This window comes from Euleptes europaea, chromosome 3 (assembly GCF_029931775.1).
Source record: "Euleptes europaea isolate rEulEur1 chromosome 3, rEulEur1.hap1, whole genome shotgun sequence".
NCBI classification, from domain to species: domain Eukaryota; kingdom Metazoa; phylum Chordata; class Lepidosauria; order Squamata; family Sphaerodactylidae; genus Euleptes; species Euleptes europaea.
The window spans coordinates 121,895,579-121,918,619 of NC_079314.1; the positions used below are offsets into that span (position 1 = coordinate 121,895,579).

Below are 23,041 nucleotides of genomic sequence, written 5' to 3' on the forward strand. Positions count from 1 at the left end.
GCATAGGGGACCTTTACCTTTCCCCCCCCTAACAGTTAGAGCAGTTACTCAGTGGAACAGGCTTCCTTGGGAGGTGGTGAGCTCTCCTTCCCGGGAGGTTTTTAAGCAGAGGCTAGATGGCCATCTGTCAGCAGTGCTGATTCTGTGACCTTAAGCAGATAATGAGAGGGAGGGCATCTTGGCCATCTTCTGGGCATGGAGTAGGGGTCACTGGGGGTGTTGGGGAGATGGTTGTAAAATCCCTGCATTGTGCAGGGAGTTGGACTGGATGACTCTGGTGGTCCCTTCCAACTCCATGATTCTATGAGTCTATCATAATATAACACAGAACCACAACTGTGACAGATTTGCCGACTAGTCTCCCATTTCGATATCCTTCTTCGGACTGAAACTGTAGCTCTCATCGGAAATGAAGCAATAATCCTTAGGTAATATGAGACAATGAAGCCATGAATTCAATTAATGGGTGCGGTGGAGGGGGCCAGATAAAGGCCTTGTAACCTCTGTTGCTTTGCACATTTTTTTTCCTGTCTTGAGGATAAACAAAGGAAGGGAGATCCCGGTGTGCTGCTCTGAGCCTCTTGGAGCAGAAGCATCCTGATCAAAATGGAATAGACTTGCGTGTCGGGCAGGGCCCAGTCCGAGTGTGTGTGCCCGCCTGGTCTGGATGTTGTTCTCTTCCTGCGACATCTCTGGCCCGTTCTGCTTTGCTGTCTCCCGATGGTGGTCCAGATGTCCTGAGGAAACAGGTCTTGGGCCTGTAGAGAGACCTGGAATCCTGCAGCCGCCTTTCACCCTTCTCTGTCCAGATATGAAAAACAGGAATATCTGACACATCACAGCTTCCTGCCAAGGCCGTCCTTCTACACTGAGCGACCGAGCCTTGGCATCCGGCCCTCCTACTCTCACACAAAATATGCACTTTGAATACACTGAACACTTTGCCGTTTTTGGATTGGCGCACCACGTTCCTGCGTGGAAGGTTTCCAGCAGTCCCGTTCCGCTGAGTTAACTCAAGGTCACCCTGTGAGTTAGCAGATCCAGAAGTGTTTCTTGGGGCGGCGGTGTGGGAGCAGGGTGAGGTTAATCCCTGCCGAAGGGATTAATCTCCACATGCTCAGGAGCAATCTTCTTTCTCTCATGGAGCTGATTGTTGCTTTCAGAGCAGCTTCTAGGGCTGAGCTCCGGCTCCCGACCATCCGCTAGGGAAACGATCGAGAGGTTGGCACTCCCAATATGCAGGTGGGCAAACCGAGGCGAAGATCCCCGTGCCCAGGCTGCCTGCTCTCCAGGGAGGCTCCCGGCTAGGGCCAAGATTCCCCCTCCTGCTTCTTCATCCCATCCTCCCTCACTAACTCTTCCTCTCCTCGGACCACCCGCAGCACTGCCTCCCCTGCCTCTGCCCGGGGTCGCCCCCATTCAGATCATCCCTCAGTCTGTCCACACCCCACCCGCTGACAAGGGCAAGAAAATGCCGCCCTCCACGCTGCCCAAGCCACGTAAACCAAGTTAGTAGTGCGAGCCAAGTCTTGCCTGAGTCCCTGGTTTGACTGGACCTGATCCGGCGCGGGCATGGCATGGGGAACATCGTGGTGATACCCCCTCCCCTCCTCTTCCCCTTCCCTTCCCCTTCTCTCCCCCTCCCCTTCTCCTCCTCTTTCACTTCCCCTCCCTTCCCCTTCTCTTCCCCTCCCTTCCCCTTCTCCCCCTCTTCCCCTCCCCCTTTTCTTCCCCTTCTCATCCCCCTCCCCTCCCTTCCCCTTCCCTTCTGCTTGATTGGTTTCTTGGTTCACAACAGGGATGGAAGGGTTGGTTGACCCTCTCTGTCCCTCAGTCTAGCCAGCAGCTAAGGTCTTGCAAAGCCAACCAAGAGTCCTTTGGCACGTTAAGGACTTGGTAGTGCAAAATGAGCTTCCAGGGGCAGCAGCCGTCAGCAAAACTTTCCTTGAGTTGCCATGCAAAAAGAGCCAAAGTTTGATTTGAACGACCAGCTCAGGTTCTGCAAAGCTTGGATCATTCGGCAGAGCCGAGCCGAGCAATATCTTCTTGTCGAGTAAGCTCAGCTCTTGCGAAAAATTTCCTTAATTGCTTCTGTCGAGCAAGCTGAGTCCTTTGCAATAATTACCAATCGACTGTATTTATTTGGAGAACTGCAAGAAGGGTTGCCAGCTCCAGGTTGGGAAATGCCTGGAGATTTGGGGGTGGAGACTGGGGAGAGCAAGGTTTGGGGAGGGGCATGGAGGGACCTCCACCCCCAAAACCTCCCGCCAGTGGCAAAAAGGGACCTGGCAGCCCTAGGTCCTCCTCTGGTGTCTGTGTGTGTGTGGGGGGCAAACTAGTGCTCACAGCTTCCGGTCTTCCTTAGCTTGCTTAGCACTTCTACTGCCTGTATGGCGTTGCGCAGTCCCAACCCTAATCCCGCCCTGGAGTCGGTCCCTTTTCTTGCATCTCTCAGTCTCTCTGACCATCATGTGCCATTCCAGAGTCCAACTGAGCCAGCATGCTTCGCTTTTGAGCCCCTCTGCATCCTGGGAGTTGCAGTCTTTGCTGCATGTACCGCTGTGGCTCTTGTGCTTCCGCCTGCCTCCTAGCCCACTGGTTTAACAGCTGCTCTTCTGCCCCGTCTTACCTGTCATGCCCTCATCCATCACAGCTAATCCAGGATTGCCCCCTCCCACCTCGCTCTTTCAAGATTGTCCCTTCAAATCTGTCTTTTTCTGTCTTTCAAACTGCCTTACAATCGCCTTCCCCTTCGCACAACAGACACCCTGTGAGGTTGGTGGGGCTGAGAGAGCTTCGACTAGCCCAAGGCCTTATGTGTAGGAGTGGGGAAACCAACCTGGTTCTCCAGATTAGAGTCCGCCGCTCATGTGGAGGAGTGGGGAATCAAACCCGGCTCTTCAGATTAGAGTCCACCGCTCCAAACCACCGCTCTTGACCACTACACCACCCCTTCTTGACGAAAGGCAGCCTGGAATGGCATCAGCCGTTGCCGGCCCCCTCTGCATGCCCCTTGCTTGCACATTGGACCTGGTGGGCTGTTGGGACCTGACTTTGCGTGAGTGTTTGTTTGGGCGATGTCCCACCTGGCTGGCATTGCGGCACTTTTGGCGGCTTTGGGAAGTACCAAGCGCTTGACTTCACAAAGCAATCTCTCCCCGTTCCAGCCTCCTTTTCCCCTGCCACAAATCCCTCCACCCCCCAAGTCCTGGAGGCCAGGTGCATGGGGAATGAGTGAGTTCCGTGTGGGACCCCCTGCGTGGACGCTAAGCTCTCCTCTTCTCTCCCCTCCGCAGCTTTCAACCCGAACGCCTGCCGGGCCATGGGCCGCGGGCTGCAGCCGAAGGGGGTGCGCGTGAAGGAGGTAGCCGACTTCAAGGTCTACACGAAAGGAGCGGGCACTGGGGAGCTGAAAGTCACTGTCAAGGGGCCAAGTAAGTGCCTGAGCTTCTCTTCCCGGGACGGCACACACATGCCAGAGAGCGGCTGGGGTAGGGTTGCAACTCTGGGTTGGGAAATTCCTAGAGATTTGGGGGAGCAACAGGGTTTGGGGAGGGGAAGGACCTCAGTGGGGTGTGATGCCATCAAGTCCACCTTCCATTTTCTCCTGGTGGACTGATCTCTATTGGCTGGAGATCCGTTGTAATAGCTGGAGGTCTCCAGCCACCACCTGCAGGTTGGCAACCCTACTCATCCAGTGCTAGGATAGCCATGTCCAGGTTGGGAAATACCTGGAGATTTTGGGGGTGGAACCTGAGAAGGGAAGGGTTTGGGGAAGGGAGGAACTTCAATGGGGTAGAATGCCATACAGTCCACCTTCCAAAGCAGCCATTTTTTCCAGGTGAACTAGGGCTGCCAGCTCCATGTTGGGACATACCTGGAGATTTTGGGGGTGGAGCCTGAGGAAGGTGAGGTTCGGAAAAAAGGGACTTCAAAGCCATAGAGTCCAATTGCCAAAGTGGCCATTTTCTCCAGCGGGACTGACCTCTGTTGCCTGGAGATCAGTTGTAATAGCAGAAGATCTCCAGCCACCACCTGGAGGTGGGCAACCCTATCCAGTGCCCAGCAACATGAATGCCATACAGCCCACCTTCCAATTCAGCCTTTTCTCCAGGGGAACTGATATCATTTGCAATTCTGGGAGGTTTCCAGCCCCCACTTGGAGGTTGGCAACTGTAAACATATGGTAGGGTTGCCAACCTCTGGGTGTTGGGTGGAGATCTCCAGAGATTACAACTGAACTCCATGTGACAGAGATCCATTTCCCTGGAGAAAATGGCTGCTTTGGAAGATGGTCTCCGTGGCATTATACCTTGCTGAGGCCCCGCCCTCCCAGACCCCAAATCTCCAGGAATTTTCCAACCTGGAGCTGGTGACCATAGGGCCACCATATCAGCTATTTATTCATTCCTTGCTCACACTTGCTCAGGGCAGAAAAAAGGCAACAGTGCTTCCCTGGAACTACAGAGCCCTGTGCTGGGTGGCTCTGAACCCCTCTAAGGGGACGGAAGGCATAGCAGGAGCTGGCACGTAGCCTCAGGCCGAGGTTTTTCACATCACCTACTTGCCTAGTCCCTTTAACTGGAGATGCTGGGGATTGAACCTAGGTCCTTCTGCATGCCAAGCAGATGCTGTACCACTGAGCCACAGCCCACTGCTCCAGTAGAGGAAAGCACAGCCGTGAATGGAGCAGATCTATGGGACTGTCCATCCATTAAATGAATGAATCCAGCATTGCCTTCCCAACTTCCAGGTGGGGCCTGAAGATCTCCCAGAATAACAACTGATCTCCAGACAACAGAGATCAGTTCCCCTGAAGAAAATGGCCGCTTTGGAGGGTGGACTCTGTGGCATTATACCCTGCTGAGAGCCCTCCTCTCCCCAAACCCCGCCCTCCCCAGGCTCCACCCCCCTAAAATCTCCAGGAATTTCTGACCGGAGCTGGCAACCCTAATCCATCCGTACACGGGGCTCTGCTCACCCTTCCTGCCTTCACCCCCTTTCTTCCAGAAGGCACCGAGGAGCCAGTGAAGGTTCGGGAAGTTGGTGATGGGGTGTACGAGTGTGACTATTACCCCGTGGTGTCTGGGAAATATGTCGTGTCCATCACTTGGGGGGGCCATGCTATCCCCAGGAGGTAAGTGCAAAGCTGTGTGTTGGGTGCAGATTTGTGCATGCAGAAAATGTGGCAGGTGCAGAACGTAACCTAAGCATTCTGTATGTATATATATATAAAGTTTTATAGAAATATATACATATCAAAACATCTAGTCCTTATGGCTTGAAAGTAGTACCAAGTGATATTTTGGAGGCCAGAGGGAAGGCTGACTGGTAGGGTTGCCAAGTGCCCCGTGGTGGCAGGCAAAATCCTGCCAATCCACCTGGCTTCCTGGCAACCAGCTGAGGGTCGTCAGGCAACGTGTCCACGTGCACCTGCATGCCGTGCCCATGTTACTTCTGAGTTTACCCGGAAGCGACACGGATACTCTAGCAACCTCCACTGAAACTCTATAGACTTTTAGCAGAGATTGCTAGAGCGTCCACGTTGCTTCCAGGTAAACCCGGAAGTGACGTAGGCGCGGTGTGCGGGACACGCACACGCATCATGTGCCCCAGCCATACCCTTGAAAAGCTCCTGCTGGTGGAGCTAAGAGACCTGGCAACCCTACCGACTGGGATTTGCAATGTCCTCACAGGGGAAGGTGTAAATATCCCACAAAACTCCTTGCTCTATGGCAAGAAAATCCCCGGAAACATAGAGTTGGAAGGTACCTCAAGGGTCATCTAGTCCATCCCCCTGCACAAAGTAGGATATTCACAGCTACCTTTTCCCCCCACTCCCCCAGTGACCCCTACTCTATGTCCAGAGGAAGACAAAAAACCCTCCAGGATCCCTGGCTAGTCTGGCCTGGAGGAAAACGGCTTCCTGACCACCAAGTGGTGATTGGCATTTTCCTGGGCATGTAAGAAAGGGCCACGAGAGCCGAGCACTGATGCAACTTTCCTGCCCTCCCTCTCATGATCTGCCAAAGTTCACAGAATCAGCATCGCTGAAAGATGGCCATCTAACCTCTGCTTAAAAATCAAAGAAGGAGAGCCCACCACCTTCTGAGTTAGCCTGTTCCACTGAGGAACTGCTCTAACCCAGCATATATTATGCAAAATAGGGGAAATGCAGAATAAATTCTACACCACTGAACATATCGTGTTTCAAAGCTCTGGCTTTGTTTCAGCTCTGCTTGAGATTTATTTATTTATTTATTCATTCCCCCAGTTTTTAAAATTTATTAATAAGTTTTTATTTTCTCACATTATTTGTTGCACAATAAACCAACAATACATACCATATTGCATTCACAACTAGGGCTGTGCATATCAATATACCCGAACCGAAAATAAGCCAGGAAAAGCTATTCCGGTAAATTTCAGGTTCGGGTTTACCGACTTCCAAAACCTAGGGGGAAAGCCAAAACCGAATTGGCCATTCCCGAAAAATCTGGGTAATTTTCTGGCTTTTTCGGGTTCTCCCAGGTTTTGTGAAGCTCCTGGGGGGCATTTTTTGAGGCAGAGCCCCCAAACTTGCAGGGTAACTTGCAGGGACTCTCCTTGCAAGAACCCCTAAGTTTGGTGAAGATTAGGTTGGGGGGTCCAAAGTTATGGGGTCTGGAAGTGGTCGCCTCCTCCCGCCTCCATATACAAGCAGGAAGTTAAGTGTCAGATTCTCTGTTCGTTCGCTAATCGGCTAATGCTTGTCTATGGAGGAGGGAGGGGGCGACCTCTCCAGAGCCCATAACGCTGGACCCCCGACCCAATCTTCACCAAACTTTGGGGTTTGTTCAAGGAGAGTCCCTGAAAACTTCCCTGAAAACGTGGGGCCTCTACCCCCAAAAATACTCCCACAGCAGTTTCACAAAAAATCCCCTTTGATTGCTATTGTGGGAACTTTCAACCAGCCTACTTTCGCTACAGAGACGCAATCCTGCGGAAGTAGGCTGATTGATTCGTGTGATCTGGACACTATTCTTCTGTTGATACAGCCAAAGATCGCATTTGCCTTTTTAGCTATTGCATCACACTGCTGACTCATGTTCTCCTACTAAGACCCCAAGATCCTTTTCGCACACACTACAGCTCAGACAAGTCTCCCCCATCCCTCCTCTCTTCCAGCCCCTTTGAGGTACAGGTTGGGCCAGAGGCCGGCGTCCAGAAGGTGAGAGCCTGGGGACCCGGCTTGGAGACCGGTATGGTGGGCAAGTCCGCAGACTTTGTGGTGGAGGCGATCGGCACAGAAGTGGGCACGCTGGGTAAGTGGGAACCACTGCAAGAATTCTGGGCTTGGTTGGGCCGGCCTGGGGAAGTGTGTAGGGTTGCCAGCTCCGGGTCAGAAAATTCCTGGAGATTTGGGGGCGGAGCCTGGAGAAGGTGAGGTTTGGGGAGGGGAGGGAACTCTGCTGGGTATAATGCCAAGGAGTTCACCCTCTAAAGGAGCAGTTTTCTCCTGGGGAACTGACCTTTGTAGTCTGGAGATCAGTTGTAATTCCAGAGGATCTCCAGACCCCACCTGAAGGTTTGCAACCTTAAGTGGGGCCCATGGCAGGAGCATCTGCTGTGGTGGCCCAGGGGTGGAATGACCTTTCTTCTTGGCTTGGCAAACACTCAAACAATCATGGAATCATAGAGTTGGAAGGGACCACCAGGGCCATCAAGTCCAACCCCCTGCACAATGCAGGAAATTCACAATGACCTCCCCCTCACACCCCCAGTGACCCCTACTCCTTGCCCAGAAGATGGCCAAGGTGCCCTCCCTCTCATGATCTGCCTAAGGTCATAGAATCAGCATTGCTGACAGATGGCCGTCTAGCCTCTGCTGAAAAACCTCCAGGGAAGGAGAGCCCACCACCTCCCGAGGAAGCCTGTTCCATTGAGGAACCGCTCCAACTGTCAGAAAATTCTTCCTAATGTCTAGACGGAAACTCTTTTGAATTAATTTCAACTCCCTTACACAACCACCACCTAATCATAGCTTAGCATTGATATAATGTTTTTAAGTGCTCAAAGCCACTGTTTGGTATAAAGCCACTAGTTTGCCTGGGATTGCGGCCCGTCTACTCTCAGACTCACCTTCTTGCCTCCTTTCCCCTCCTGCAGGCTTCTCCATCGAGGGCCCCTCCCAGGCTAAGATTGAGTGTGACGATAAGGGCGACGGCTCTTGCGACGTCCGTTACTGGCCCACCGAGCCGGGTGAGTACGCCGTGCACGTGATCTGCGACGACGAGGACATCAAGGACAGCCCCTTCATCGCCCACATCCTGCCTGCCACCAACGAGTACTTCCCTGAGAAGGTAGGCCTTCCCCAGCTTGGGCAGCCGATCGGGGATCCAAGCACGGTTCCCGCCTGCTCTGGCCCGGCTAATCAGGGCTAGCCTGTATGGCTCCACCTGGAATGAAACATGGAAACATACAGCCGGCGTCCGAGGAATTGTATAGATATGCGGTCACAGCTGCCAGAATGGTACTAGCCGTGACAAGCAGGAGAATCGGGCTAAAACTAATAAAATGCACTTCAACAGAGATAAATGTAAAGTTGTGCATTTAGGTAGGAAAAATCAAATGCATAATTGTAGGATGGGGGAAGTTGCATTCTCTCCCGCAAGCAGTGGTTAAGAGCGGTGGTTAAGTAGTGGTAAAAAGCGGTGGTTTGGAGCGGTGGACTCTGACCTGGAGAACCGGGTTTGATTCCCCTCTCCTCCACATGAGCGGCGGAGGCTAATCTGGTGAACTGGGTTGGTTTCCCCACTCCTGCACACAAAGCCACCTGGGTGATCTTGGGCTAGCCACAGCTCTTTCAGCCCCACCTACCTCACAGGGTGTCTGTTGTGGGGAGGGGAGGGGAGGGGAAGGGGATTGTAAGTTGGTTTGATTCTTCCTCATGTGGTAGAGAAAGACGGCATATCTCCCTCTCCCATAATACTAGAACGCGAAGTCATCTTTTATCCCTCTCCCATAATACTAGAATGCGAGGTCATCTGTTGAAGCTGGAGGGTGAGAGATTCAAAACAGATAAAAGGAAGTTTTTTTTCACGCAAAACATAGTTAAATTGTTGATCTCCCCGTCCCAGGATGTGGCGATGGCTGCCAACTTGGAAGACTTTAAGAGGGGAGTGGACATATTCGTGGAGTAAAGGGGTATTCATGGCTATTAGTTAAAATGGATACTAGTCATGCTGCATACCTATTCTCTCTAGTATCAGAGGAGCAGGCCTATTATATTGGGTGCTGTGGAACACAGGCAGGATGGTGCTGCTGCAGTTGACTTGTTTGGGGGCTTCCTAGAGGCACCTAGTTGGCCACTGTGTGAACAGACTGCTGGACTTGATGGGCCTTGGTCTGATCCAGCAGGGCTTTTCTGATGTTCTTATGTTCATATAAAAACCAACATTATTATTTGGGAAACTGAATCACCACATCTGCGCAGCCCTGATCGCTCCCTGTGGTTGTATCCAGCTCAGTCATACCTCTTTGCAACTCTTCCAGGTGAAAGCTTTTGGCCCTGGCTTGGAACCTGTCGGCTGCATCGTGAACAAACCCGCAGAGTTCACCATCGATGCCAGAGGGGCGGGAAAAGCCGAGCTTAAGATCTACGCTCAAGTAAGCAGCAACGGGCCCTGTGTTCTAATTGGTTCTGCGCCATCGGGTTCTCTGAGCTTCCCTCCATCTTGCGCGCTCAAGGGGGGGAACTGGGGCCTTCAATTGCTGACAGATCATTTATGCATGGTTACTTTCACTCACCTTTGCCCCCGGGCTATCTCGGTTGTTCCTTGGAATTATGCATGAGGTTTCCATCCATTAGAGATGACCTTGCTGCCAGCCCTCACAAATCTCGGGACTTCCCGTTCCTCTGTTAACCCGATTCTTCCTTCTCCCCTGAGCTCAGCCTGGGTGAAATCCCCATGCATAAGGCAAAGTGCAGGACATGCAAGTTTGGTTTTGCTCACAGCCAATTGCAAAGCAGCATGTCCAGAGGCGGGGATTCAAATACTTCCTGCTTCCTCAGAGCTCTTTCTGAGCACAAGAAAGTCTTTTTAAAACCGAGGCTTGGATTTCTCCCCCCCCCTTTCAGATTGCTCGTTTTGTTGTTGTTGTTCTTAAAATGCCTTTTTTTGTGGCAATGGGGTTTTGGGCGGGAGGATTTTCTCTCACAGTAAGCTCTACAAAGTAAGCCAATTACAAAGCAGCATTTAAAGGGGCGGGGACTTGATTTGAGTTTGGTGACTGCTGGTGCAGAGATTCCCAACAGGAAAGTGTGGGTCCAGCGAGTAACGAACCTCAGGTAAAATTCCCATGCATAAACAATCACAGAGAGAGGGAGAGTCATGCCAACCCCTCTTCTGGGTTGCTGCCTGCCTAATCTCAGAAGGCAGGAGCACCCGAAGAGGGCCTCCAAAGATGATCATAGTGGTCAAGTGCAGCCCGGGGACTGAGGCAGCCCCCCCCCCCAAAAAAAACTCAGCTCCTTTGCCTGCACGCATCTGCCTGGATTCCATTTCATGGCTTGACGGAAGGCTGTCCTAGAGCTGGAACTCAGCAACGGCTTTGCTACATAAGGTTCTTCTTTCCAGGATGCGGAAGGCGTCCCCATTAACATCAAGATCAAAGACAATGGCGACCACACCTTCTCATGCGTCTATGTCCCTACCAAGCCCATCAAGCACACCATCATCATCAGCTGGGGGGGCGTCAACATTCCCAAGAGCCCCTTCCGGGTAAGTGGCCGGTGTTTGTGTGACTCATGTAGGTCTTTCGGGGCCATCGCCGTTGCCCAGGTGGTGGATAGTCAGCTGCAGGGAGGGGGCATGTAGCTCGGTGGAGGGGGGGAACGCTTGCTTGGCATGCATAAGGTCCTGGGTTCAATCCTTGGCATCTCTCCCTTGAGAGTATCATAACATGAGAAAATAAGAAAGGCCATGCTGGATCAGGCCAAGGTCCATCAAGCCTAGCAGTCTGTTCACATAGTGGCCAACCAGGTGCCTCTGGGAAGCCCACAAACAAGACGACTGCAGCAGCACCATCCTGCCTCTGTTCCACAGCACATAAGATAATAGGCATGCTCCTCTGATATTAGTGAGAATAGGGATGCATCATGACTAGTATCCATTTTTACTAGTAGCCATGGATAGCCCTCTCCTCCATGGAAATGCCCACCTCCCTCTTCAAACCTTCCAACTTGGCAGCCATCACCAAATCCTGGGGCAGGGAGTTCCACAATTTAACTATGCGATGTGTGAAGAATTACTTCCATTGATCAGTTTTGAATCTCTCACCCTCCAGCTTCAGCAGGTGACCCTGCATTCTGCTATTATGAGAGAGGGAGAAAAGCTTCACTCTCTCCATACCACGCATAATTTTATAGACCTCTGTCATGTCTCCCCTTAGCCGCCTTCTTTCCAAGCTAAACAGCTCAAAGCGTTTTAACTGCTCCTCGTAGGGCAGTTGCTCTTGCCCCCTGATCATTTTGGTTGCTCTTTTCTGGAAAGACCTTTATCTGCCTTAGACCCTGGGGTGAACAGACAGCCCTCTGTGAACAGACGGTCGTGTATTAGACTAGGGGTCCCCAGACTTTTTGAGCCTGCAGGCACCTTTGGAATTCTGGCACAGCGTGGTGGACGCAGCCACAAAATGACTGCCCAGAAACAGCCTTTGCAGGAGGAGGAACCAAGCACAGAATGGCTGCCACCACTTACCTTCAGGCAAATAGATCCTTGTATTCTGGTAGCAGCTGCTGCCGAAGCAACATTTTTAAAAATCTGCACAGTCAATCAAATCTCCAGTGGCCAATCAGAAGCCTTGCTGGGCAAAAGTCCAACCTGGCCCTGCTAACTTTTAAAAATTCCCTTGGTGGTCTCCCGGAAGGGTGTCAGGGGTGCTATGGCGCCCATGGGCACCATTTTGGGGAACCCCTGAGTTAGGTGGACCAATACAATCAAAGGCAGCTTTGTGGGTTCATTTGCTCAAGGGTGGTTCAGAAAGTTCACATGGTGGTGATAGCCAAGAACCCTTTTCTCGTCCTGGCAGGTGATAGTTGGCGAAGGGAGCCATCCTGACAAAGTCAAAGTGTACGGACCTGGAGTTGAGAAGACGGGGCTAAAAGCCAACGAGCCAACCTATTTCACTGTCGATTGCAGCGAGGCCGGGCAAGGTAAGGGAGGGATCTAAGGGGAAGGGTCTCTGTGGGATTTTTTGAGGATTCTCTGTCCTACGAAAGAGAGGGTTGGGTCTCGACCACCCATGCTGCCCCAAGACTGTCTCCTGGGAAAAGATGTGGCAAGGATTTGCTAAAATATCCAAGAACAAAAGCTGGGTTTCTCAGGACTTAATGACACAATGACTTCTCCAGAACTTTTCATCAGCCTGGATTTTTTTAAGGGAGGGGGATTTCCCAACTGGATTCCCTGAGGTTGTACCTGGAGCTTCAGGCCACTTCAAAAGTTCCACCGCTGCCACCATGTATGAACCCACAACCTCATGCCCCAACCAACCTATGGCAACCCCTCATGGGGTTTTCAAGGCAAGAGATGAACAGAGGTGGTTTGCCATTTGCCTGCCTCTGGGTAGCAACCCTGGACTTCATTGGGGAGTAACTCCCATCCATTTCCTTCCCACCCAGCCTTTGGGTATCCAGCTCCCTTGGTGGCCCATCATCCAAATGCTAACCAAGGCTGACCCTGCTTAGCTTCTGGGATCTGACGAGATCAGGCTGGCCTGGGCTATCCAGGTCAGGGCCTTTCACTAACTCTAAGCTATGGCTCCTGACCTGGATGAGTCAGGCTAGCCCGATCTCGTCAGATCTCAGAAGCTAAGCAGGGTCAGCCTTGGTTAGCGTTTGGATGATGGGAGACCACCAAGGGAGCCTGGGTACCCAAAGGCTGGGTGGAAAGGAACTGAATTATACCGTGAAATATATTTATTATAAAGTGCTCATGCTTTATAATCCCCCGTCTTCAGCCACACTCAGTTAGTTTTCCCTCCCTTCCCCCCCACAGCCCCTTCCATTCATCGGTCACTGCTCTTTTTTGTCTTTCAGGGGATGTGAGCATCGGCATCAAGTGCGCGCCAGGCGTGGTGGGGCCAGTGGAGGCGGACATCGATTTCGACATCATCAAGAACGACAACGACACCTTCACCGTCAAGTACACCCCGCCAGGCCCTGGGCGCTACACCATCATGGTGCTCTTTGCCAACCAGGTAGGAGCCCTCCCCCCACAACTCCCCTTCTTGCTTGGTGAACTTCTGTCCCATCCTTCTAGCAAGGGAGTCAGAGAGGCGTTTCTGTCCCGGACTTCCTTCAAGCAAATCAGAGCAGCGTGTGTGATTCTCCTTTCCCTGTTTGAAAGCCCTACGTGGCTTGGGACCGGGGTATCTGAAGGACCATCTTCTCCATTCTTCTTCTGGACGGGAATTAAGATCACAGGGAGAGGCCCTCCTGACTCTCCCATCAATCAAAGAAACTCGCCTGCTGGGCACCCAAGAATGGGCCTTTTCAGTGGCAGCCCCACAATTATGGAACAACCTCCCCAGGAAAGTGCTCCTGGCCCCCTCGCTTTCGATCTTTAGGAGGCAGCTGAAGACAGATTTATTTACAACTGCATTTGGTTAAGTTTAGTAGCAGTCCTGAGTAGCGATTTAAAATTTTGCTTTTTATGGTTCTATTGTATTTTATTTGATGTGTTTTATCTGTGTTGTAAGTCGCATTTATTTATATATTTGATTTGTACCCTGCCCTCTTTTTCGGCCACGCCGGGCACAGAATGGCTAACAGTCGTTAGAATAATCCAACAAATATCATATACAAATTCAAGATGTTACATAGTTAGAACATAAAACATTTAACAACAATAATAATCTATAAAACCCTTGAGCTCTGGAAGGAAGGAAGGAAGGAAGGAAGGAAGGAAGGAAAAGCTCTGTTAGAAAGAAAGAAAGAAAGAAAGAAAGAAAGAAAGAAAGAAAGAAAGAAAGAAAGAAAGAAAGAAAGAAAGAAAGAAAAAGAGAGAGAGAGAGAGAGAAAGAAAGACAGACAGACAGACAGACAGACAGAACGAAAGAAAGAAAGAAAGAAAGAAAGAAAGAAAGAAAGAAAGAAAGAAAGAACCAACCCTGCGGGGTAGACTGAGAGGCACTAACCTTCATGACGCTGTGGGAATTTAAACTCAAGTCTCCCAGATCCTCATCCAAAACTCTTTTTTTGTATAAATTTTTTATCATCCAACACTCTTAACTGCTACACTCTTCACTGACGTGGAAAGCTGTTGGGTGGAAGGAAGAAAGGCAGGAAGCAGAACCCCATTTCTGTGATTGGCGTAGCTATTGGGCTGATCTTCAGTTGAGCATTGGGGCACGGACCACCGCTTCCTCAGGAACCTTCACCTCCACAGTCCCTGTGTCTGCCCAGCCAACCTTAAGCCCCCATACCTCTCACTTTTAGAAGAAAGAGAGCAGCCAGGCCTGGTGTCCCTCCCCCCGACCACAGCCAGAACAACTGTGGGACAGCATCCCTCAGACCAACGGTCTCTCCTTTCCCCCCCAGGAAATTCCCATCAGCCCTTTCCACATCAAGGTGGATCCGTCCCACGATGCCGCCAAAGTGAAGGCCGAAGGGCCTGGACTCAGCCGGACAGGTGAGTGAAGGCTAGGATTGCCAGCTCCAGGTTGGGAAACACCTGGAGATTTTGGGGGCGGAGCCTGAGGAGGGTGGGGGTTGGGGGAGGGGAGGGGCTTAAATGCCAAAGTGGTCATTTTCTCCAGGGGAACTGATCTCTATCTCCTGGAGATCAGTTATAATAGCAGGAGATCTCCAGCTAGTACCTGGAGTTTGGCAACCCTATAGATTTCTGTCCAGTGAAACCTTAGAGACCAACAAGATTTTTGGGGTAGACGCTTTTGAGAGTCTTTTGAGGGAGGTTTGACTCTCAAAAGCGTATACTCCCAAAATCTTGGTCTCTAAGGTGCTACTGGATTCAAATTTTCTCTAGGGGAACTCATCTCCATTGTCTGGACATCAACTGTAATTCTGACAGATCTCCAGGCCTCGGGTTGCCAGCTCCAGGTTTGGAAATACCGGGAGATTTTGGAGCAGAGCCTGAGGAGGGCGGGGTTTGGGGAAGGGCTTCAATGCCATAGAGTCCAATTGCCAAAGCAGTCATTTTCTCCAGGGGAACTGATCCCTGTTGCCTGGAGATGAGTTGTAATAGCGGGAGATCTCCAGCCACCACCTGGAGGTTACCACCAAAAAAACAGCACACTGAGCCAATATATTCAGTTATATTAACACATAATAAAGTTATAAATCCTACACAATACTGTCTTCTGCCAAGAGGGGCCAGTGGCATTCTCCTTTGCAAGCAGGGACCTGAGGGGCTCTGCCCCACCGTGGCATTTCCTTTGCAGGCGTGGAGGTCGGCAAGCCCACCCACTTCACGGTGTTCACAAAAGGGGCCGGCAAAGCCAAGCTGGACGTGCACTTTGCTGGCGCCACCAAGGGCGAGGCCGTGCGGGACTTCGAGATCATCGACAACCACGATTACTCGTACACCGTCAAGTACACAGCCGTGCAGCAGGTGAGATGGGCTTTTGCCCCGCTGCCTTCAGCCCGGTCTGTCCCCACAGGGATGACCCCCAGCACGGTCTTTGGGTGAACCCTCTGGTTCAGGGGTCCTCAAGCTCTTTCAGCCTGTGGGCTCCACGCTAACACAGCATGGTGGGCACAGCCACAATAATGGCTGCTGCAGATGGCAGAGCTGGCCACAAAGTGGTTATGTTTTTAATGTGGGGGCCGTGGCTCAGTGGTAGAGCCTCTGCTTGGCATGCAGAAGGTCCCAGGTTCAATCCCCAGCATCTCTAGTTAAAGGGACTAGGCAAGGAGGTGATGGGAAAGACCCCTTGCCTGTGACCCTGGAGAGCCGCTGCCGGTCTGAGCAGACAATACTGACTTTGATGGACCAAGGGTCTGATTCGGTATAAGGCAGCTTCATGTGTTCAATGTATTTTATCTCCAATGTGCTCCTTAAATTCTGAAAGCAAGGCAGCCAATAAATGTTTTAAATCTAAGCTTCTTAAACCCCCATATGAATGTGGGGGTCGTGAAAACAAGCACATCCATCTCGTTAGTATGCAAATTTGCTTTCGTCTTTAATAAATGGTAAAATTATATGTATACCAAAGAATTGTTTTAAAATAAATTCCTTTATGATTTATTATCAGTAAATGCTTGATTTGTATACCTATTTTATGTACCTATCTACCACGTAAAAATTTCTTGGGCGAAAAGGGGTCGCGAGTGGAAAAAGTTTAAGAAGCCCTGTTTTATATCAATAAATAATAAATAAATAAAGGGAAGGGGCTGCAGGGGGAAGCTGGCGGGAACATTATGTGGCAGAGGCAGAAGAATCTGTGCGTTCCCCCCTGTACGCACTTCCTGTTTCTCATGTGCATCTGTTCTCCCCCCACCCCCCATATACACCAGGGCAACATGGCGGTGACGGTCACCTATGGTGGAGACCCCATCCCAAAGAGCCCCTTCCCGGTGACCGTGGCTCCACCCCTCGACCTCAGCAAGGTCAAAGTGCAAGGACTGAACAGCAGTAAGTGGGACGTGAGGGTGCGATGGGGGGCAGAGCAGCGTTTGAGAGTGGGGTTCGCTATGGTTCGGCAGTCTGCCCCCTAGAACTTGTGTGCCGGCGTTGCTCGACGCCCCTCTGACCGTCCTGTTTCTCTCCCGACCTTTTCCCCTCCCCCTGCCCGCAGAGGTGGACGTGGGCCGTGACCAGGAATTTGCTGTCAACACGAAGGGGGCCGGCGGGCAGGGCCAGGTGGACGTGAAGATCGGCTCCCCCTCCCGGCGTCCCATTCCCTGCAAAGTGGAGACTGGCGCGACCAGCGACATCCATTCCGTCAAGTACATGCCGCCTGAAGAGGGGCCTTACAAGGTGGACGTCACGTACGACGGGCACCCCGTGCCGGGAAGCCCCTTCTCGGTTGAGGCTGTCATGCCCCCGGACCCAACCAAGGTGGGTGGCAGGGACTGAATTCTCAGAGGGAGGGCAAAACGACGTGCCCTGTATTGGTCATCGCCCAACGGTGTTAGGGGTCCTTTGCCTGTCACTGGGACACCTGGAAGCAAGGGGTTTGCTGCATACCAGGGAAAGTCTGGAAAGCCTTACTTTACATGCAAATATACACACTGGGTAGTATTCATAGAATCATGGAATCGTAGAGATGGAAGGGTCCACCAGGGTCATCTAGTCCAACCCCCTGCACAATGCAGGAGATTCACAACTACCTCCCCCCCCACACCCTCCCAGTGACCCCCACTCCATGCCCAGAAGATGGCCAAAATTCCCTCCCTCTCATCATCTGCCTAAGGTCATAGAGTCAGCATTGCTGACAGATGGCCATCTAGTCTCTGCTTAAAAACCTCCAGGGAAGGAGAGCCCACCACCTCCCGAGGAAGCCTGTTCCACTGAGGAACCGCTGTAACTGTTAGAAAATTCTTCCTAATGTCTAGACGGAAACTCTTCTGATTTAATTTCAACCCGTTGGTTCTGGTCCGACCTTCTGGGGCAACAAAAAACAACTCAGCACCCTCCTATCTATGACAGCCCTTCAAGAACTTGAAGATGGTTATCATATCCCCTCTCAGTCTTCTCTACAGGCTAAACATACCCAGCTCCTTCAACCTTTCCTCATAGGACTTGGTCTCCAGACCCCTTTCCATCTTCGTGTCCCTCCTCTGGACATGTTCGTCAGATACCTGATGAAAATCTTGCTAATCTCTAAGGTGCGACGGGACTCGAATTTGGTTCTAACACGCTACCTGTTTCCCTTCCAGGTGTGTGCCTACGGGCCAGGGCTGAAGGGTGGTTTTGTCGGGAAGCCTGCGCCTTTCACCATCGACACCAAAGGAGCCGGGACCGGGGGGCTGGGTCTGACCGTGGAGGGCCCCTGTGAAGCCAAGATCGAGTGCCAGGACAACGGGGACGGCTCGTGCTCCGTTTCGTACCTGCCCACAGAGCCCGGCGAGTACTCCATCAACATCCTCTTCGCCGACGCCCACATCCCTGGCTCGCCCTTCAAAGCCGACATCAAGCCCGTCTTCGACCCCTCCAAGGTCACCGCCAGCGGGCCTGGCCTGGAGCACGGCAAGGTGGGGGAGGTGGCCACCTTCATGGTGGACTGCTCCAAGGCAGGCGACGCCGAGCTGACCATCGAGATCATCTCCGACTCGGGGGTCAAGGCTGAGGTGCTGATCCAGAACAACAGCGACGGGACCTACAGCATCACCTACATCCCCTCTTTCCCGGGCACCTACACCATCACCATTAAATACGGCGGGCATGCCGTGCCCAAGTTCCCTGCCCGTGTCAACGTTGACCCTGCGGTGGACACCAGCAACGTCAAGGTCTTCGGACCAGGGGTGGAACCACGAGGTGAGCTGCGGCAGAGGTCTCATGTCTTCCCCCACTGTTTCGCTTGGAAAGAAGGGGAGACATGATAGAGGGCTATGAAATGATTCATGGTATGGAGAGAGTGGTCAGGGAGAAGCTTTTCTCCCTCTCTCATAATACTAGAATGCTGAAGCTGGAGGGTGAGAGATTCAAAACAGATAAAAGGTGTTCCATGTTTCTTCACACAACGCACAGTTAAGTTGTGGAACTCCCTGCACCAGGATGTGGTGATGGCTGCCAACCTGGAAGGCTTTAAGAGGGGAGTGGACATGTTCAAGGAGGAGAGGGCTATCTGTGGCTACTAGTCAAAATGGATACTAGTCATGATGCATACTTTCTCAAGTATCAGAGGAGCATGCCTATTATATTAGGTGCTGTGAAACACAGGCAGGACAATGCTGCTGCCGTCGTCTTGTTTGTGGGCTTCCTAGAGGCACCCGGTTGGCTACTGTGTGAACAGACTGCTGGACCTCATGGGCCTTGGTCCGATCCAGTGGGGCTTTTCTTATGTTCTGATGTTCTTACGTCTTCCCCACTGATCCATCTCGATCGGGAGGTTGGATATTTGTTGGTTTAAGAATGTATGCCGTTTTTTCCATTGAAAGTCTCCTAAGTGGCTTGCAAGGAAGAAACCAAAAGAATTGCAAAAGAATGCAGGGGAGGGGCCGTGGCTCAGTGGTAGAGCATCTAGTTAGCATGCGGAAGGTCCCAGGTTCAATCCCTGGCATCTCCAATAAATAAGCAATATAAACATCCAACCACAGTTGTAGCAGTGGCTGAAAGCAGTAGGGAATCAAACAGAGGTTAATGGTAGAGAGCTGGTGGATTAGAGAGAAAGAGAGAGAGAGAGAGATTGTCCTATCAATCTTTCTGGAATCTCTGTTTCTCTAAATACAGGTAGATAAAATGCAGAAAACTTGTCCATCGGTCTATTTTATCTTTCTTGCTTTAATCTAACAATAGCATTTTTAAGCCTAGTGGCTCCTAGTTCTTTCCCGTTTTTCCTGCTCTCTGTTTTCTGTCATCTGCGTGTCTGTCGACATCTCTCTCCATCTTTCTGCCTGCATTGACCATGGCGCATCTCCTCAAAGGAGGAGCCAATTGTCTTGGAAGGGTGGCCGGTGGCGATCCTACTGGTGGTCCCCCTTGGAGAGTCCACCTGTAGGATTTTTTCTGGGGAAGACGAGGTCTTTCCTGGCCCTCTCTCTCTAGAGGTGGCCAGGAGGTGAGGGAGGGGGGAGGAAAGACTGAAGGAGTTGGGAATGTTTCGTCTGGAGAAGAGGAGGTTGAGGGGGGACAGGATTGCTCTCTTGAAGTATTTGAAGGGCTGTCACTTAGAGGAGGGCAGGGAGCTGCTCCTGTTGGCTGCAGAGGAGAGGACTCGCAATAATGGGTTTAAATTGCAGGAAGAAAGGTACTGGCTGGATATTAGGAAAATTTTTTTACAGTAAGAGTTGTTTGACAGTGGAATCAGCTCCCTAGGGAGGTGTTGATCTCCCCCTCACTGGCCGTCTTTAAGCAGAGGCTGGACAAGCACTTGTCAGGGATGCTGTAGGCTGATCCTGCATTGAGCAGGGGGTTGGACTAGACAGCCTGTCTGGCCCAACTCTATGATTGTATGTGCAAAATTGCAGCAAATGTGTTCTAGACCATCCAGGATGGCCAGCAAAGCTAAGACCTCCCGCTTCATGATCTCTCCCAGGTGTTCTCCGCGAGGTCACCACCGAGTTCACCGTGGACGCTCGTTCACTCACCAAGACCGGTGGTAGCCACGTCAAGGTGCGCGTCATCAATCCCTCGGGTGCCAAGACAGACACGTATATCACCGACAACGGGGACGGCACTTACCGTGCCCAGTACACTCCCTATGAGGATGGTAAGGCCCCTGTATTCTGTCTGCCCCCGCCTCTGAACAGATTCCTCCTTCTTGTTTTCTGTCCCTTTGTAACCCCCTTGATCCTCTTTTCTGTGCTAGCCAACCCTTCCCTTAACTCGAACTAAGGCCAGAAGAATGAAGCCCCCCACCAAGTTTCTATGCCAGTCGTTATTTAGAATGGGGTCTATTGGCTAGCACCAGGGATGTTTGCATTCTGCAGGGGAAGCCAATAAAATTCTGCAAGCCACCTAGCTTATGCAAATGTGACCCTGTTTGTATATATTTATCTGGGGAGGGTGTCACCCCACCAAAGAAATTTGTCAATTAAGTGTGTGTGTTTTGATCAATTAGTTAACTCATCATGAGGAGGACTTCCCTTTCACATAATTAATTGCCTTTTTTTGGAAAATAGCACCATGTTGCCCAACTCATCAGAGACATTCTTTAATGAATCAGAAGATGGTTAATTTATCACCGATTTGCCATCTAAAATGTGTATCCTCTTCACATTGCATGATTCATTCTGCTAATTGCTTGGAAAAGGCCGAGAGCCATGCACGGGTGGGAAAGACTCATTGCTTGAGTGTTAGAAATCTGGCTGCCTTCTCAGTTGCTGGCGTTTTCCTCTCTTCCCTGCTTGAGGGCTAGAAACTTGCTTCTGTTCTTAAAATGCAAACAGGAGTTTCTTAAAGGTAAAGGTAGTCCCCTGTGCAAGGTCATTACTGACCCATGGGGTGACGTCACATCCCGACGATTCCTAGGCAGACTGTGTTTACGGGGTGGTTTGCCAGTGCCTTCCCCAGTCGTCTTCCCTTTACCCCCAGCAAGCTGGGTACTCATTTGATCAACCTCGGAAGGGTGGAAGGCTGAGTCAACCTTGAGCCGGCTGCCTGAAACCGACTTCCATCAGGATCGAACTCAGGTCGTGAGCGGAGCTTTTGACTGCCGTACTGCAGCTTACCACTCTGCACCACGGGGCTACCTTAGAATGCAAACATGAGTTTCTTAGGATGCTAATTTTGCAGCTGCTGCTATGGATGTAGTAGGGGGGACCACTTGCTGGGGGGAGGCTAGTATTTGGGGAGCAGAGGGAGGAGTAGGTTTGCCAACCTCCAGGTCGGGCCAGGATATCTCCCAGAATTACAACTGAACAGACTGGATAGATCAGTTCCCCTGGAGAAAATGGATGCTTCGGAAGGCGGGCTCTATGACATCATAACCAGCTGAGGTCCCTCCCTTCCTCAAGTTCCACCCTTCCCAGGCTCTACCCCATAAAATCTCCAGGGATTTCCCAACCCAGAGATGGCAACCCTAGGGAAGAGCCTGCCTGTTCTCTAGACTGAAGAGAGAGACCTCTAACTAACCAGGGGGTTGGGACTTTGCCCCCATGACTCTTTGTTCTCCCAGGTCTACACCTTGTGGAAGTGACCTACGATGACGTGCCGGTGCCCAAGAGCCCCTTCCGGGTGGGCGTCACCGAGGGCTGCGACCCCAGCCGTGTCCGAGCCTACGGTCCCGGCCTCGAGGGAGGGCTGGTGAACAAGTCGAACCGCTTCACCGTGGAAACAAGGTAGCCACACTCTCCTTTGTCCTGGGTGTAAGCCGGGCCCAGGTGCCATGATCCAGTTGTTTGTGTGTGTGGGTAACGGGCCAAAAAGTTGTAACAATGCAGTTGGGTTTTCAAGCAAGAGGCTAACAAGAGGTGGTTTTCTACACTGCCATCCAACCTCTAGGAAGCCCACAAGCTTCCCCGGTTCAATCCCCAGTTCAATCCCCGGCATCTCCAGTTAAAGGGACCAGGCAAGGAGGTGATATGAAAGTCCTCAGCCTGAGACCCTGCAGAGCCATGGAGAGGGGCCGTGGCTCAGTGGTAGAGCAACTGCTTGGCATGCAGAAGGTCCCAGGTTCAATCCCTGGAATCTCCAGTTAAAGGGGCCAGGCAACTGGTAATGTGAAAGACCTCTGTCGGAGACCCTGAAGAGCCATGGAGAGCGGCCGTGGCTCAGTGGTAGAGCCTCTGCTTGGCATGCAGAAGGCCCCAGGTTCAATCCCCGGCATCTCCAGTTAAAGGGACTAGGCAGGTAGGTGATGAGAAAGACCACTGCCTGTTCATGTAAATGCATTGTGGTTGCAGATTCGTTGAACCGGACCCAGAGGAAAACTGATCCCAGGTGGCCTGCCGGAAAAGGCCCCCCCGCCAACCCTGTGCAAATCAAGTTTTCAACCAGTCCCTTCTGTTTCTTTGCAGGGGTGCGGGAACTGGTGGCCTCGGCTTGGCCATTGAGGGCCCGTCGGAGGCCAAGATGTCTTGCAAGGATAACAAAGACGGGAGCTGCAGCGTGGAATACATCCCGTTCACGCCAGGCGACTATGACGTCAACATCACCTTCGGAGGGCGCCCCATCCCTGGTAGGTGGAGGGGAGGGCCGTGGGCTGGGACACGTCTGCAGCACGTTAGAGACCGCCAAGACTTTTGGGGTATATGCTTCTGAGAGGCAACACTTCCTTCGTCAGATGTTTGGGGTGCCTAGATCATTCCACGCTTTATGCTTGTAAGCTCTGGGCTGTTGCTGCAGAACTCTGACATCTGAGACTGAATTGTAGATGGGCCATTAGAATCATAGAGAATCATAGAGTTGAATGGTACCCCACAGGGTCATCTATT

General features: G+C 51.7%; 1 protein-coding gene across 2 annotated transcripts in view; it reads left to right on the plus strand.

Moving 5' to 3' along the window:
- Nucleotides 1-23,041, plus strand: part of FLNC (filamin C) — a 98,033-nt gene that overhangs the window by 41,033 nt on the left and 33,959 nt on the right. For both annotated transcript variants that reach the window (XM_056847493.1, XM_056847494.1), the window contains exons 9-24: nt 3,297-3,434; nt 5,011-5,137; nt 7,168-7,304; nt 8,149-8,342; nt 9,535-9,648; nt 10,620-10,763; nt 12,073-12,196; nt 13,082-13,242; nt 14,585-14,675; nt 15,445-15,614; nt 16,520-16,637; nt 16,801-17,063; nt 17,885-18,482; nt 20,203-20,376; nt 21,784-21,946; nt 22,625-22,785. In XM_056847493.1, the coding sequence (XP_056703471.1) occupies nt 3,297-3,434; nt 5,011-5,137; nt 7,168-7,304; nt 8,149-8,342; nt 9,535-9,648; nt 10,620-10,763; nt 12,073-12,196; nt 13,082-13,242; nt 14,585-14,675; nt 15,445-15,614; nt 16,520-16,637; nt 16,801-17,063; nt 17,885-18,482; nt 20,203-20,376; nt 21,784-21,946; nt 22,625-22,785 (2,877 nt within the window). The remainder of the gene's footprint in view (nt 1-3,296; nt 3,435-5,010; nt 5,138-7,167; nt 7,305-8,148; nt 8,343-9,534; nt 9,649-10,619; nt 10,764-12,072; nt 12,197-13,081; nt 13,243-14,584; nt 14,676-15,444; nt 15,615-16,519; nt 16,638-16,800; nt 17,064-17,884; nt 18,483-20,202; nt 20,377-21,783; nt 21,947-22,624; nt 22,786-23,041) is intronic.